Genomic DNA, 13880 nt, shown 5'->3' with positions numbered 1-13880 from the left:
CAAGACAAATTAAAGATAGAACAGCACAATCATACCATAACACACAGGATATTGCCGAAGCTTTTCGAACATACTACAAATCCCTATATAATTTATCTTCAGGTACAGCACAAGATGCTACACTCTCACCATCTAATAGACTAGGAAAAATAAATAAATATCTAGAAACCATCATTATGCCCATTTTAGACTTAAAAAAAAACTAAAGAGATATCTGAACCATTCACAACCATGGAAATAGTCACTCATTATCATCTCCCCATAGATAAGGCACCAGGGCCAGATGGATACACCAATTTATACTGTAAAAAATTTAAAGCTGTTCTTTCACCACGACTTCGTGTATTATTTAATTTGTTATCAGACACACAACCATTTTCTACCAATTCATTAGAAGCCCACATTACATTGTTACCTAAACCAGGTAAAAACTCTACACAAGTCAAAAATTATAGGCCAATATCGCTCTTAAATACAGATATCAAGATATATGCTAAACTATTGGCCAATCAATTAACTATAGTAAATCCAAAGACAATACCGTTAGAGCAGTACATTTGCTAAAACATGCTCATTTAACCCATACCCCAATCGTTATTTCTACAGATAATGACAAAGCATTCAACCGTGTTTGCTGGTTATTCGTAAAAGCTTGTTACAGAGATTGGGACTTAGCCACTGGTTTATTGAAAACATTTTCACGTTATATACCCCAACGACTAGAATTAGGATAAATGGAACTCTAATTAATTCCCATAACAAATGGAACTCGACAGGGGTGTCCCCTCTCCCCCCTCTTATTCACATGTGTTATGGAATCCCTTGCAATTAAAATTAGATCTGACTCAATTTAAAGGTCTGACTATTGGAACAACAGAACATAAAATTTTACTATAAACAGATGACGTCCTACTCTTTGCAACGAACCCAGACATAGCTATTACTAAAATCATGTCGATACTTAATGCATTTAGGTTAGTCTCATACTATAGTATTAATTACACAAAATCAGAATTTAACGCAACACTACCTCCTGGAATCATCCAACATATTATGGACACATCCCCTTTTGGATTACAAAAAAAAACAAATTAAAGTATTTATCTATCTAGCAAATTCTACTACTAAATTATACAACTATAACTACATATCCCAATATAACAATATTGTTGCAGATTTATCGAGATGGTGATCCAAGCAAATATCCTGGCTAGGCAGAATACATAGCATAAAAATGAATGTTCTCCCGCGAGTTTTGTATATCTTACAGGCAGTACCCATTCCACTCACCTACATATATACCAAACTTTCGACAATTATTCAATTTTATATGGAACAAAAAACATGCTAGAATAAATAAGAAAATAATGACACTACCTATACATTTAGGAGGCATGTGAGTTCCAAATTTACAAAAATATAGAACAGCTATATTTCTGCAAAGAATTGTAGACTGGTTTCATAACATGGATTAAAAAAATCTGGGTAGAAATTGAGCATCCCATAACTAAATTTGATCATATGGGAGTGCAGTTCTGGACTACCAAGACTAAAAACTCACTATATGGCACTGAAAATTATATAATAAAAGAAACTTATGTTACATGGGGAAAATCCATAGTTGAATTTCCCCATATCTCTTCTAGATACTCACCACTCACCCCCATTATTGATGATCAAGAATTTCTTCCAGGCCAGGGATACATAAAAAAAAGCTCTACAGGACACGCACAGAACTATACAAATATTCCATCTGGCAACCGAATCAATCACATATTCCCAACAAGAACTATCCGATAAAAGCTTACCATTTTTCCAACAATGGTACCCATATTATCAATGTCACTCATATATATCCAGAGACAATGACAAACTTAACCTATTAAGGACCCAGACAAATTTCGAGAAGTTATGCACACAAGATGGGACAGTGTCACATACTCTATCACTCATCCACAATTTTCTACTACAAATGGCACATCACATGGGGTGTAGAACTAGATATTGAAATCACATATGCAGAGTCACTTAAAATATTTTGTAATGTAAAATCCTCATCAATATCATGTAGAATTTTAGAAATGAATCACAAAATACTACATAGGTGGTATCTAACTCCGAGCAGACTTTACCCTACAGGAAAAGACATATGCTAGAGATGTGAAAAAAATATAGGAAGCATGGCGCATATCTGGTGGACATGCCAGATGCTTACCCTATTCTGGCAAGCTATAGCAAGAGAAACAACCCAAAGTTTAAATGAAACCATCCCCTTTAAACCAAATATCTGGTTATTTAATGGATTACCTCACTCTATGCCTTTTAGAGCTTAAGAAACTACTTAATGTTATATGTAATTCTTCAAAGTATACAATAGTCAAAAAATGGAAATCAAATGAGATACCTACTATTGCTGAATGGTTAGATACATGCAATAATATGTTAAACTTAGAGGTCCTGTCATTTAACATATTAAAAAGTGGAAATAACATTCCTACCTCACTATTATAAATTTACATACATATATATACACACACACACAATGTTTTCATTTGATGTACACCTTAATTTTGTGGATACTGTAATTACAATATGCTTAGTTTATGTTTTGTTATATGTATGTTTGGGGGGGGGAGTCTTGACCAAGATTTATATACTTATCTGTATTGACATATATTTTTGTATGCTATGCCAAGATTGTATTACGGAATGTAAACGTTTTATTTGGTCAATAAAGAACAATACAAAAAAAGAAGTCATGAGTGTAATCCTTCCAGTCCCAATGTCAGATCAAGGCCCAGGGTTTTATATTCAAACCTTTTTATAGTTCCCAAAAACTAGGGAACTTTCAGGCCTTTGCTAGTTCTAAAAACTTTGAACAAGTTCCTCAGATTTCCGACCTTAAGGATGGAATCAATCCACTCCTTCCTCTTGTTCGGAAGGATGCCTACCTTCATATCCCTATCCACAATGATCATTGCAAGTATCTCAGATTCGCACTTCTGGACAATTTCAGCTTGTAGCTGTACAGTTTGGTCTGGCTACAGCTTCCAGAATTGTTTCACACCCTATTTTCTGTAATAAGATCTCAGTATTTCAGTAGCTAAGTCTGATGATTTTGCATTGTTCTCTTGGTATTTTTTGTTAAAAAGCATGGACATATGCTTAGGAGCCTGTACATTTCTAGAGTTCAATATGACATCAGTTTTGTAAGAATGTTATCCGTTTGCAAGAGCACTACATGGCAGCACTGTTACCTGCCATGTAGTGCGCCAGATGCTTACCTAGGTATATCTTCAACAAAGAATACCATGGGAGCAAAGCAAATATAACTATATAAAATAAGTAAATTGGAAGCTTTTTTTTAAATGGAATGCTCTGTCTGAATCACAATTTTTTGGGGGGTTTCATATACCTTTCAGTCAACATCATTTGGGAATTTGTAGTTCCCTCTCTTTGTCCTATTTCTCAAAATTTTAAAGAAAGGCTTCTACTCAATATAGATTTACTTAGTATTTTAGAAGGTCCTCTATTTTTTGTTCTTTTCTCAGGTCCATGCAAAAAGCCACAGCAGTTACCTAGATTTCTTGGTTAAAACTATTCATTTATAGAGCTTACTTGAAGGTGGGACAGTCTCTATGTATCCGCATTACTTATTTTTCCAGATCAGTTTCCACTTCCTGAGCATTTAAAAAGGGTGCTTCTGTTAAACACATTTGCAAGGCAGCAACATGGTCATCCTTACATACCTTTACTAATTTGACGGCTCGTATATGCTTCCTTCTGAAGCAGTTTTGGTTGTAAATTCCTCCTGGCAGCTGAGTTTGAAAATTAGTTGCCTACTTTCTCAAAAAGTTTTTACTCCACCCAAAATTACTTGTGGACTCCGTAGCCTGGTTATTAGTTCCCAGGATTAATTATCTTGTGGACTCTCACCTTATGAAAGAAAACCGAATTATACTTACCTGAAAATCATTTTAATTCTGGTTTTCCTCCTTAAGTGGCATTTACTTCAACATATTTTTCTGGTCTGTTATGGTAGCTATGTCTGCAACAGTATAACTCCATTATTATTTTAATGATGGTAGCTTGACTCCCCCCCCCCCAGATTTAAACCTGCATCAGGCTAACATTTATTATTTTTTCTATTGTTCTCAGCAGAATAGATCTTTCTCAAGCAGAATGTCAATTTTATCTTGGAAAAGTAATTAGAAATAACATGGTTTGTACAATGTATAAATGTAGGACATTAAATATAAGTATGCTTATGAGAGCATATTGTGGGGTAGACCACAATTTTATAGGCAAAGTATGATTTATGTTGATATATCGCAGAAAAACCTCTGATGTGTAAATGTGTTTTGAGTATAAATGACTAAAAACTTGTAGCTCAGGGATATAAATTATAATTTGGTGAAAATTGTTTAAGTACTGAAATTGAAAGAAAAAAATACAGTTTGTGCTTACATTTCTATTTTTTTATTTTTATTTTAACCTTCCACAGCTACAACAGCCTTCGTATGTATCCATAGCAAGCAATGCAGGCTTATCGGCAACACCCAGTGTTCAGAACCAGCCCAGAGTACCACTGAATGGGTTTGTGCTTCTTATCAAAGACAGATTTTATAAGCATGTAATATGGGCCCATTTAGTAGTGAGCTAAAAAATGTGTGTGAATTATAAGCAATGTTATTAAACTAGCTCCTATTATTTTGTGTCATGAAGTTTAATGACTAATAGGTAATATGTACACTTTTCTTTATCCTTCTGATTAGTTGATTTTTTTTCCCCTTGTAATAAGTATTCAGCTTCTCCAGTTATCCAGCTGATGTTATAATTTATCTAACACCAGTAAAGTTGCTGAAATTAAGCTGACCTCTGTTATATGTAATCTGGTGATTACTAAAGTCAATGAGATGTTAAGCAACCACATGAAAAGCATAGCAATGCAGTGGCTGTTATACTATTCTCTTAATCTGAACTGCAGTTTTATGTTCAGTGCTAAAAATAGTTAGAATTCTTGTACGAATACCAGGAACAAAGAATAGGATTTTTCTGACGGTATCAAAAACTATTTTTGTATTACCGGTAATCTGTGTGACATTCTGTTAATTTTTGTTGGAGAAAAACAATATACTCCAGATTCAATTGTATTAGTTTGCAAATTTGTCTGGAAACCAATTCATTGATTATTTGAAGATAATTGCAGAAGAGACTAGAACAGTGTAGGATGGTAGCAGCATAATGAGAGGAGATATAAAGTGAGTGTAGGTACAAAAATTATATATGCATGTTTGAGGAACTGAGAGGAAATGTGATCTATGCAGGCCTCTGTTAAAAGTGAAGAATAAAATAAAGCAGATTGGAATGGTCAGTGAAGGATATATAATTCACAACATGGGCCACATTTAGTTAGAATAGCTGGCTAGTAGATAAAATAATAAAGTGTACTGCTTTATAGGGGGCCTGAGAATAATGTAGGAAACTCTCCATAGTTTCTTTCATAAAATGATGATGGTCCACAGTCCTCCAATATATGGAATCTATTTCCCACCACTAGGAGGAGGTCAATAAACCATAACAGAGCTTAAAATCCCTCCCACCGCCCATCTCTCTCCTAGTTTAACGTATAGCCGAGTAGAGAATAGGAAACATATAGGTAGTAAAGACAAAACAGGATCTCAAGAGGTGTCATTAGAACTGTAGCCCAAAAATTGAAACGGGCGGGGGCTGTGGACCCATCATCATTCCGAAAGAAAATTATTTATCAGGTAAGCATACATTAAATTAATACCCATGCCGATGGTCTATGTTACGGTCTATGTTACGGAAAGGGTGGGACAATTATATCTGGCAGTTTTTAATTGGCCAACACTGCTGCCTGAAGGACTTTCCTTCCAAAAGCTGTTTGTGAAAAACAAAACCTCAAAGCGATAAAATCTGTAAAAAAAATATGCAGAGAAGACATGTTGCAGCTTTGTAAATCAGCTCCAAAGAAGCATAATTTTTTTAAAAGCCCATGATGTTGTGCCTGCTCTTGAGAAGTTATATTTCTCCAACATAGGTGTGTCCGGTCCACGGCGTCATCCTTACTTGTGGGATATTCTCTTCCCCAACAGGAAATGGCAAAGAGCCCAGCAAAGCTGGTCACATGATCCCTCCTAGGCTCCGCCTACCCCAGTCATTCTCTTTGCCGTTGTACAGGCAACATCTCCACGGAGATGGCTTAGAGTTTTTTAGTGTTTAACTGTAGTTTTTATTATTCAATCAAGAGTTTGTTATTTTAAAATAGTGCTGGTATGTACTATTTACTCTGAAACAGAAAAGAGATGAAGATTTCTGTTTGTAAGAGGAAAATGATTTTAGCAACCGTTACTAAAATCGATGGCTGTTCCACACAGGACTGTTGAGAGGAATTAACTTCAGTTGAGGGAACAGTGAGCAGAATTTTACTGCTTGAGGTATGACACATTCTAACAAGACGATGTAATGCTGGAAGCTGTCATTTTCCCTATGGGATCCGGTAAGCCATTTTTATTACAGACAATAAATAAGGGCTTCACAAGGGCTTTTTAAGACTGTAGACATTTTCTGGGCTAAATCGATTCATATAATAAACATATTTAGCCTTGAGGTATCATTTTAATCTGGGTATTTTGTAAAATAATATCGGCAGGCACTGTTTGGGACACCTTATTCTCTAGGGGCTTTCCCTTATCATAGGCAGAGTCTCATTTTCGCGCCGGTATTGCGCACTTGTTTTTGAGAAGCATGACATGCAGTCGCATGTGTGAGGAGCTCTGATACATAGAAAAGACTTTCTGAAGGCGTCATTTGGCATCGTATCCCCCTTTGGGCTTGGTTGGGTCTCAGCAAAGCAGATACCAGGGACTGTAAAGGGGTTAAAGATAAAAACGGCTCCGGTTCCGTTATTTTAAGGGTTAAAGCTTCCAAATTTGGTGTGCAATACTTTTAAGGCTTTAAGACACTGTGGTGAAATTTTGGTGAATTTTGAACAATTCCTTCATACTTTTTCGCAATTGCAGTAATAAAGTGTGTTCAGTTTAAAATTTAAAGTGACAGTAACGGTTTTATTTTAAAACGTTTTTTGTACTTTGTTATCAAGTTTATGCCTGTTTAACATGTCTGAACTACCAGATAGACTGTGTTCTGAATGTGGGGAAGCCAAGGTTCCTTCTCATTTAAATAGATGTGATTTATGTGACACAAAATTTAGAGAAAATGATGCCCAAGATGATTCCTCAAGTGAGGGGAGTAAGCATGGTACTGCATCATCCCCTCCTTCGTCTACACCAGTCTTGCCCACTCAGGAGGCCCCTAGTACATCTAGCGCGCCAATACTCCTTACTATGCAACAATTAACGGCTGTAATGGATAATTCTATCAAAAACATTTTAGCCAAAATGCCCACTTATCAGCGTAAGCGCGACTGCTCTGTTTTAGATAATACTGAAGAGCATGAGGACGCTGATGATATTGTTTCTGAAGGGCCCCTACACCAGTCTGAGGGGGCCAGGGAGGTTTTGTCTGAGGGAGAAATTTCAGATTCAGGGAAAATTTCTCAACAAGCTGAACCTGATGTGATTACATTTAAATTTAAGTTGGAACATCTCCGCGCTCTGCTTAAGGAGGTGTTATCCACTCTGGATGATTGTGAGAATTTGATCATCCCAGAGAAACTATGTAAAATGGACAAGTTCCTAGAGGTCCCGGGGCCCCCAGAAGCTTTTCCTATACCCAAGCGGGTGGCGGACATTGTAAATAAAGAATGGGAAAGGCCCGGTATACCTTTCGTCCCTCCCCCCATATTTAAAAAATTGTTTCCTATGGTCGACCCCAGAAAGGACTTATGGCAGACAGTCCCCAAGGTCGAGGGGGCGGTTTCTACTTTAAACAAACGCACCACTATACCCATAGAAGATAGTTGTGCTTTCAAAGATCCTATGGATAAAAAATTAGAAGGTTTGCTTAAAAAGATGGTTGTTCAGCAAGGTTACCTTCTACAACCAATTTCATGCATTGTCCCTGTCACTACAGCCGCGTGTTTCTGGTTCGATGAGCTAGAAAAGGCGATCACTAGTGATTCTCCTCCTTATGAGGAGATTATGGACAGAATCCGTGCTCTCAAATTGGCTAATTCTTTCACCCTAGACGCCACTTTGCAATTGGCTAGGTTAGCGGCGAAAAATTCTGGGTTTGCTATTGTGGCGCGCAGAGCGCTTTGGTTGAAATCTTGGTCAGCGGATGCGTCTTCCAAGAACAAATTGCTTAACATTCCTTTCAAGGGGAAAACGCTGTTTGGCCCTGACTTGAAAGAGATTATCTCTGATATCACTGGGGGTAAGGGCCACGCCCTTCCTCAGGATAGGTCTTTCAAGGCCAAAAATAAACCTAATTTTCGTCCCTTTCGTAGAAACGGACCAGCCCCAAGTGCTACGTCCTCTAAGCAAGAGGTTAATACTTCTCAAGCCAAGCCAGCCTGGAGACCAATGCAAGGCTGGAACAAGGGAAAGCAGGCCAAGAAACCTGCCACTGCTACCAAGACAGCATGAACTGTTGGCCCCCGATCCGGGACCGGATCTGGTGGGGGGCAGACTCTCTCTCTTCGCTCAGGCTTGGGCAAGAGATGTTCTGGATCCTTGGGCACTAGAAATAGTCTCCCAAGGTTATCTTCTGGAATTCAAAGGGCTTCCCCCAAGGGGGAGGTTCCACAGGTCTCAATTGTCTTCAGACCACATAAAAAAACAGGCATTCTTACATTGTGTAGAAGACCTGTTAAAAATGGGAGTGATTCATCCTGTTCCATTAGGGGTACAAGGGATGGGGTTCTACTCCAATCTGTTCGTAGTTCCCAAAAAAGAGGGAACGTTCAGACCAATCTTAGACCTCAAGATCCTATACAAGTTTCTCAAGGTTCCATCGTTCAAAATGGAAACCATTCGAACAATTCTTCCTTCCATCCAGGAAGGTCAATTCATGACCACGGTGGATTTAATGGATGCGTATCTACATATTCCTATCCACAAGGAACATCATCGGTTCCTAAGGTTCGCATTCCTGGACAAGCATTACCAGTTCGTGGCACTTCCTTTCGGATTAGCCACTGCTCCAAGGATTTTCACAAAGGTACTAGGGTCCCTTCTAGCGGTGCTAAGACCAAGGGGCATTGCAGTAGTACCTTACTTGGACGACATTCTGATTCAAGCGTCGTCCCTTCCTCAAGCAAAGGCTCACACGGACATAGTCCTGGCCTTTCTAAGATCTCACGGATGGAAAGTGAACGTAGAAAAGAGTTCTCTATCTCCGTCAACAAGGGTTCCCTTCTTGGGAACAATAATAGACTCCTTAGAAATGAGGATTTTTCTGACAGAGGCCAGAAAAACAAAACTTCTAAACTCTTGTCAAATACTTCATTCCGTTCCTCTTCCTTCCATAGCGCAGTGCATGGAAGTAATAGGTTTGATGGTAGCGGCAATGGACATAGTTCCTTTTGCGCGCATTCATCTAAGACCATTACAACTGTGCATGCTCAGTCAGTGGAATGGGGACTATACAGACTTGTCTCCGACGATACAAGTAAATCAGAGGACCAGGGATTCACTCCGTTGGTGGCTGTCCCTGGACAACCTGTCACAAGGGATGAACTTCCGCAGGCCAGAGTGGGTCATTGTCACGACCGACGCCAGTCTGATGGGCTGGGGCGCGGTCTGGGGACCCCTGAAAGCTCAGGGTCTTTGGTCTCGGGAAGAATCTCTTCTACCGATAAATATTCTGGAACTGAGAGCGATACTCAATGCTCTCAAGGCTTGGCCTCAGCTAGCAAAGGCCAAGTTCATACGGTTTCAATCAGACAACATGACGACTGTTGCGTACATCAACCATCAGGGGGGAACAAGGAGTTCCCTGGCGATGGAAGAAGTGACCAAAATCATTCAATGGGCGGAGACTCACTCCTGCCACCTGTCTGCAATCCACATCCCAGGAGTGGAAAATTGGGAAGCGGATTTTCTGAGTCGTCAGACATTACATCCGGGGGAGTGGGAACTCCATCCGGAAATCTTTGCCCAAATTACTCAACTGTGGGGCATTCCAGACATGGATCTGATGGCCTCTCGTCACGGGTCCAGATCCAGGGATCCCAAGGCGACTCTAGTAGATGCACTAGTAGCACCTTGGACCTTCAAACTAGCTTATGTATTCCCGCCGTTTCCTCTCATCCCCAGGCTGGTAGCCAGGATCAATCAGGAGAGGGCATCGGTGATCTTGATAGCTCCTGCGTGGCCACGCAGGACTTGGTATGCAGATCTGGTGAATATGTCATCGGCTCCACCATGGAAGCTACCTTTGAGACGAGACCTTCTTGTTCAAGGTCCGTTCGAACATCCGAATCTGGTCTCACTCCAACTGACTGCTTGGAGATTGAACGCTTGATCTTATCAAAGCGAGGGTTCTCAGATTCTGTTATTGATACTCTTGTTCAGGCCAGAAAGCCTGTAACCAGAAAAATTTACCACAAAATATGGAAAAAATATATCTGTTGGTGTGAATCTAAAGGATTCCCTTGGGACAAGGTAAAAATTCCTAAGATTCTATCCTTTCTTCAAGAAGGATTGGAGAAAGGATTATCTGCAAATTCCTTGAAGGGACAGATTTCTGCCTTGTCTGTGTTACTTCACAAAAAGTTGGCAGCTGTGCCAGATGTTCAAGCCTTTGTTCAGGCTCTGGTTAGAATCAAGCCTGTTTACAAACCTTTGACTCCTCCTTGGAGTCTCAACTTAGTTCTTTCAGTTCTTCAGGGGGTTCCGTTTGAACCCTTACATTCCGTTGATATTAAGTTATTATCTTGGAAAGTTTTGTTTTTGGTTGCAATTTCTTCTGCTAGAAGAGTTTCAGAATTATCTGCTCTGCAGTGTTCTCCTCCTTATCTGGTGTTCCATGCAGATAAGGTGGTTTTACGTACTAAACCTGGTTTTCTTCCGAAAGTTGTTTCTAACAAAAACATTAACCAGGAGATAGTCGTGCCTTCTTTGTGTCCGAATCCAGTTTCAAAGAAGGAACGTTTGTTGCACAATTTGGATGTTGTTCGCGCTCTAAAATTCTATTTAGATGCTACAAAGGATTTTAGACAAACATCTTCCTTGTTTGTTGTTTACTCTGGTAAAAGGAGAGGTCAAAAAGCAACTTCTACCTCTCTCTCTTTTTGGATTAAAAGCATCATCAGATTGGCTTATGAGACTGCCGGACGGCAGCCTCCTGAAAGAATCACAGCTCATTCCACTAGGGCTGTGGCTTCCACATGGGCCTTCAAGAACGAGGCTTCTGTTGATCAGATATGTCGGGCAGCGACTTGGTCTTCACTGCACACTTTTACCAAATTTTACAAGTTTGATACTTTTGCTTCTTCTGAGGCTATTTTTGGGAGAAAGGTTTTGCAAGCCGTGGTGCCTTCCATTTAGGTGACCTGATTTGCTCCCTCCCTTCATCCGTGTCCTAAAGCTTTGGTATTGGTTCCCACAAGTAAGGATGACGCCGTGGACCGGACACACCTATGTTGGAGAAAACAGAATTTATGTTTACCTGATAAATTACTTTCTCCAACGGTGTGTCCGGTCCACGGCCCGCCCTGGTTTTTTAATCAGGTCTGATAATTTATTTTCTTTAACTACAGTCACCACGGTATCATATGGTTTCTCCTATGCAAATATTCCTCCTTTACGTCGGTCGAATGACTGGGGTAGGCGGAGCCTAGGAGGGATCATGTGACCAGCTTTGCTGGGCTCTTTGCCATTTCCTGTTGGGGAAGAGAATATCCCACAAGTAAGGATGACGCCGTGGACCGGACACACCGTTGGAGAAAGTAATTTATCAGGTAAACATAAATTCTGTTGTTTAGTAGGTGACTATCCTACACCGGTAAGAAAACCTTGTGACTCACTTTTAGAGCCAAGAATCGCATGCTATTTTGGTAGCTTTCTGCCCCTTAGTCTCAAATTAGAGAAAACAACAAAAAATTGTCTGGAATCTGTAGTAGCAATCTAGTAGACAATGTTGCAACTGCTCTTGAGAAGCATTGTTATAGGTTTAGTAGGTGACTATCCAACACCTGTTGAAAAAACTAACTTGTGACTCACTTTTTGAGCCATGAGGACCACGCTACCTTAGTAGCTTTCTGCCCCTGTCCCAGAGTATAGAAAACAAACTAGAAGTTTAAAAGCAATGACTACCCCAAGAATAACTAATAGCTGCTACATAGAGTTAGCAGGATCTGAACACAATGAAGGAATAACCATTTCTTTATTCGAATTTTCCTCAGAATCTATTTTAGGAGTAAAATCATATTTAGGACAAAGTATTTCCTTCTCCGTTTGCATAAGGTAAGTGACTTTACACAGCACACATACAGCCCTGAGGCTGTTTGTAGGTACACTGACACAGGTACAGCATAGCCAGGGGACTTAACCTGCTCTCCTCATGCCACAATTTGTTCTTCCTGTCGGGTTCCTAAAGGTTCTATCATCATTGGGAACACTATCAGGGAAGCCTCTGTCCCTTTACAGCCCTCTGGCAGCTCTAAGGACAATTTTGGAGGCACTTTTAAAATGTAGGTGTATGGCCCTTTAAGAAGACCAGCATTTGCTTAGTGCAATATGTGGTTTGATAGAGGAGGCTCCGGTTAGGCTGGGGACCAGTGTTTGATAGGTTTTATGGGGGTATTATGCTTGGTGCACTATCTTTTATTTATAAAGAACTAAAAATGTTTTAACCTTTTAACATGGCTTTACTTCCGGCGGTATCTCTGCCCCCACAGTGTTCCAGGGCTTTTCTCTCTCAATATAGAGCTTCAACAACTAGATTATCTACTAATACAGTTGGGACCAGATTTTAAATCTATTTACAGTGCCTGCCAGTCCCAGGAAGGGGGTGAGTATCCATTCAGGAGTTGCCAGGGTGGTACTCAAGGGTTATATAATAAATATAGGGGCTGTAGTGTTTTCTACACTGTGTGATAATTGAAGTGTGTGAAGGAGTGTAAACTTAGTGTAGAGGGCTCTCTACCAGGTATTGTCTGTACTAATACTTATATACAGTGTCTTTGCATAATTAATTATAAGTAAAATCTGGAACAAAATGCTTTTGTCCCGACTAAAATCGCTGAGGAGTCAGTTTTCTGACATCCCTCTATCTACATATACTTGTTTATTTTACAAATATGTTCCAGTATGCCAGGTCACTCAAGTCTGTGATAATTGTTTACTTCACATTTGTGCATACATCAGCCGCAACAGTCACCTTTCCTGATGGAATTTGCCCTGTACTCGTCACTCAGGGGGAAACTACTGTTTACTCCTGAAGCTAAAAATAATATATACACCACAGTGACAGTTTTGTTTAGCGGCTGTCCCAAAATTAAGCTAGCGTAAGCCTAAATCTTGGGATTTAACTCAGTCTCCTGATAATTATTATGCTGAGGACCTATAGGTTCAGATATGATAGCATCCTATAAGCAGGTGGTGGTGTTTTTTTTTGCAAAGACCTTTAGGCAGCTGTACACCACAGCACACTCTGTGATCTACAGTGTACCCAATTTAAATTTACTATAATATGTTCAATTTTATATTGTACTGAACATGACGACATATGGTGCTATTACCATTTATTATAACTAGGGTTGCAACTAACGATTATTTTCATAATCTTTTAATCGGTCGATTATTTTTTCGATTAATCGACTAATCGGATAAAAAATAAATATTTTTTTCGTATATTTCAAATAAAATCCACATACTGAGTGTTACAAATATAAACTTCAGACTAAAACGTTACAACTTTATATTAACACAACTGTTGGTCCAATTTTT

General features: G+C 39.3%; 1 protein-coding gene across 2 annotated transcripts in view; it reads left to right on the top strand.

Annotated features, from left to right (window-relative positions):
• Positions 1-13880, top strand: part of LIN54 (lin-54 DREAM MuvB core complex component) — a 549733-nt gene that overhangs the window by 320666 nt on the left and 215187 nt on the right. For both annotated transcript variants that reach the window (XM_053703370.1, XM_053703369.1), the window contains one exon: positions 4505-4596. In XM_053703370.1, coding sequence (XP_053559345.1) covers positions 4505-4596 — 92 coding nt within the window. The remainder of the gene's footprint in view (positions 1-4504; positions 4597-13880) is intronic.

Source organism: Bombina bombina, chromosome 2 (genome assembly GCF_027579735.1).
Source record: "Bombina bombina isolate aBomBom1 chromosome 2, aBomBom1.pri, whole genome shotgun sequence".
NCBI classification, from domain to species: domain Eukaryota; kingdom Metazoa; phylum Chordata; class Amphibia; order Anura; family Bombinatoridae; genus Bombina; species Bombina bombina.
Note: the sequence above shows the minus strand (reverse complement) of the source record. Positions and strands in the feature narration are given on the sequence as shown.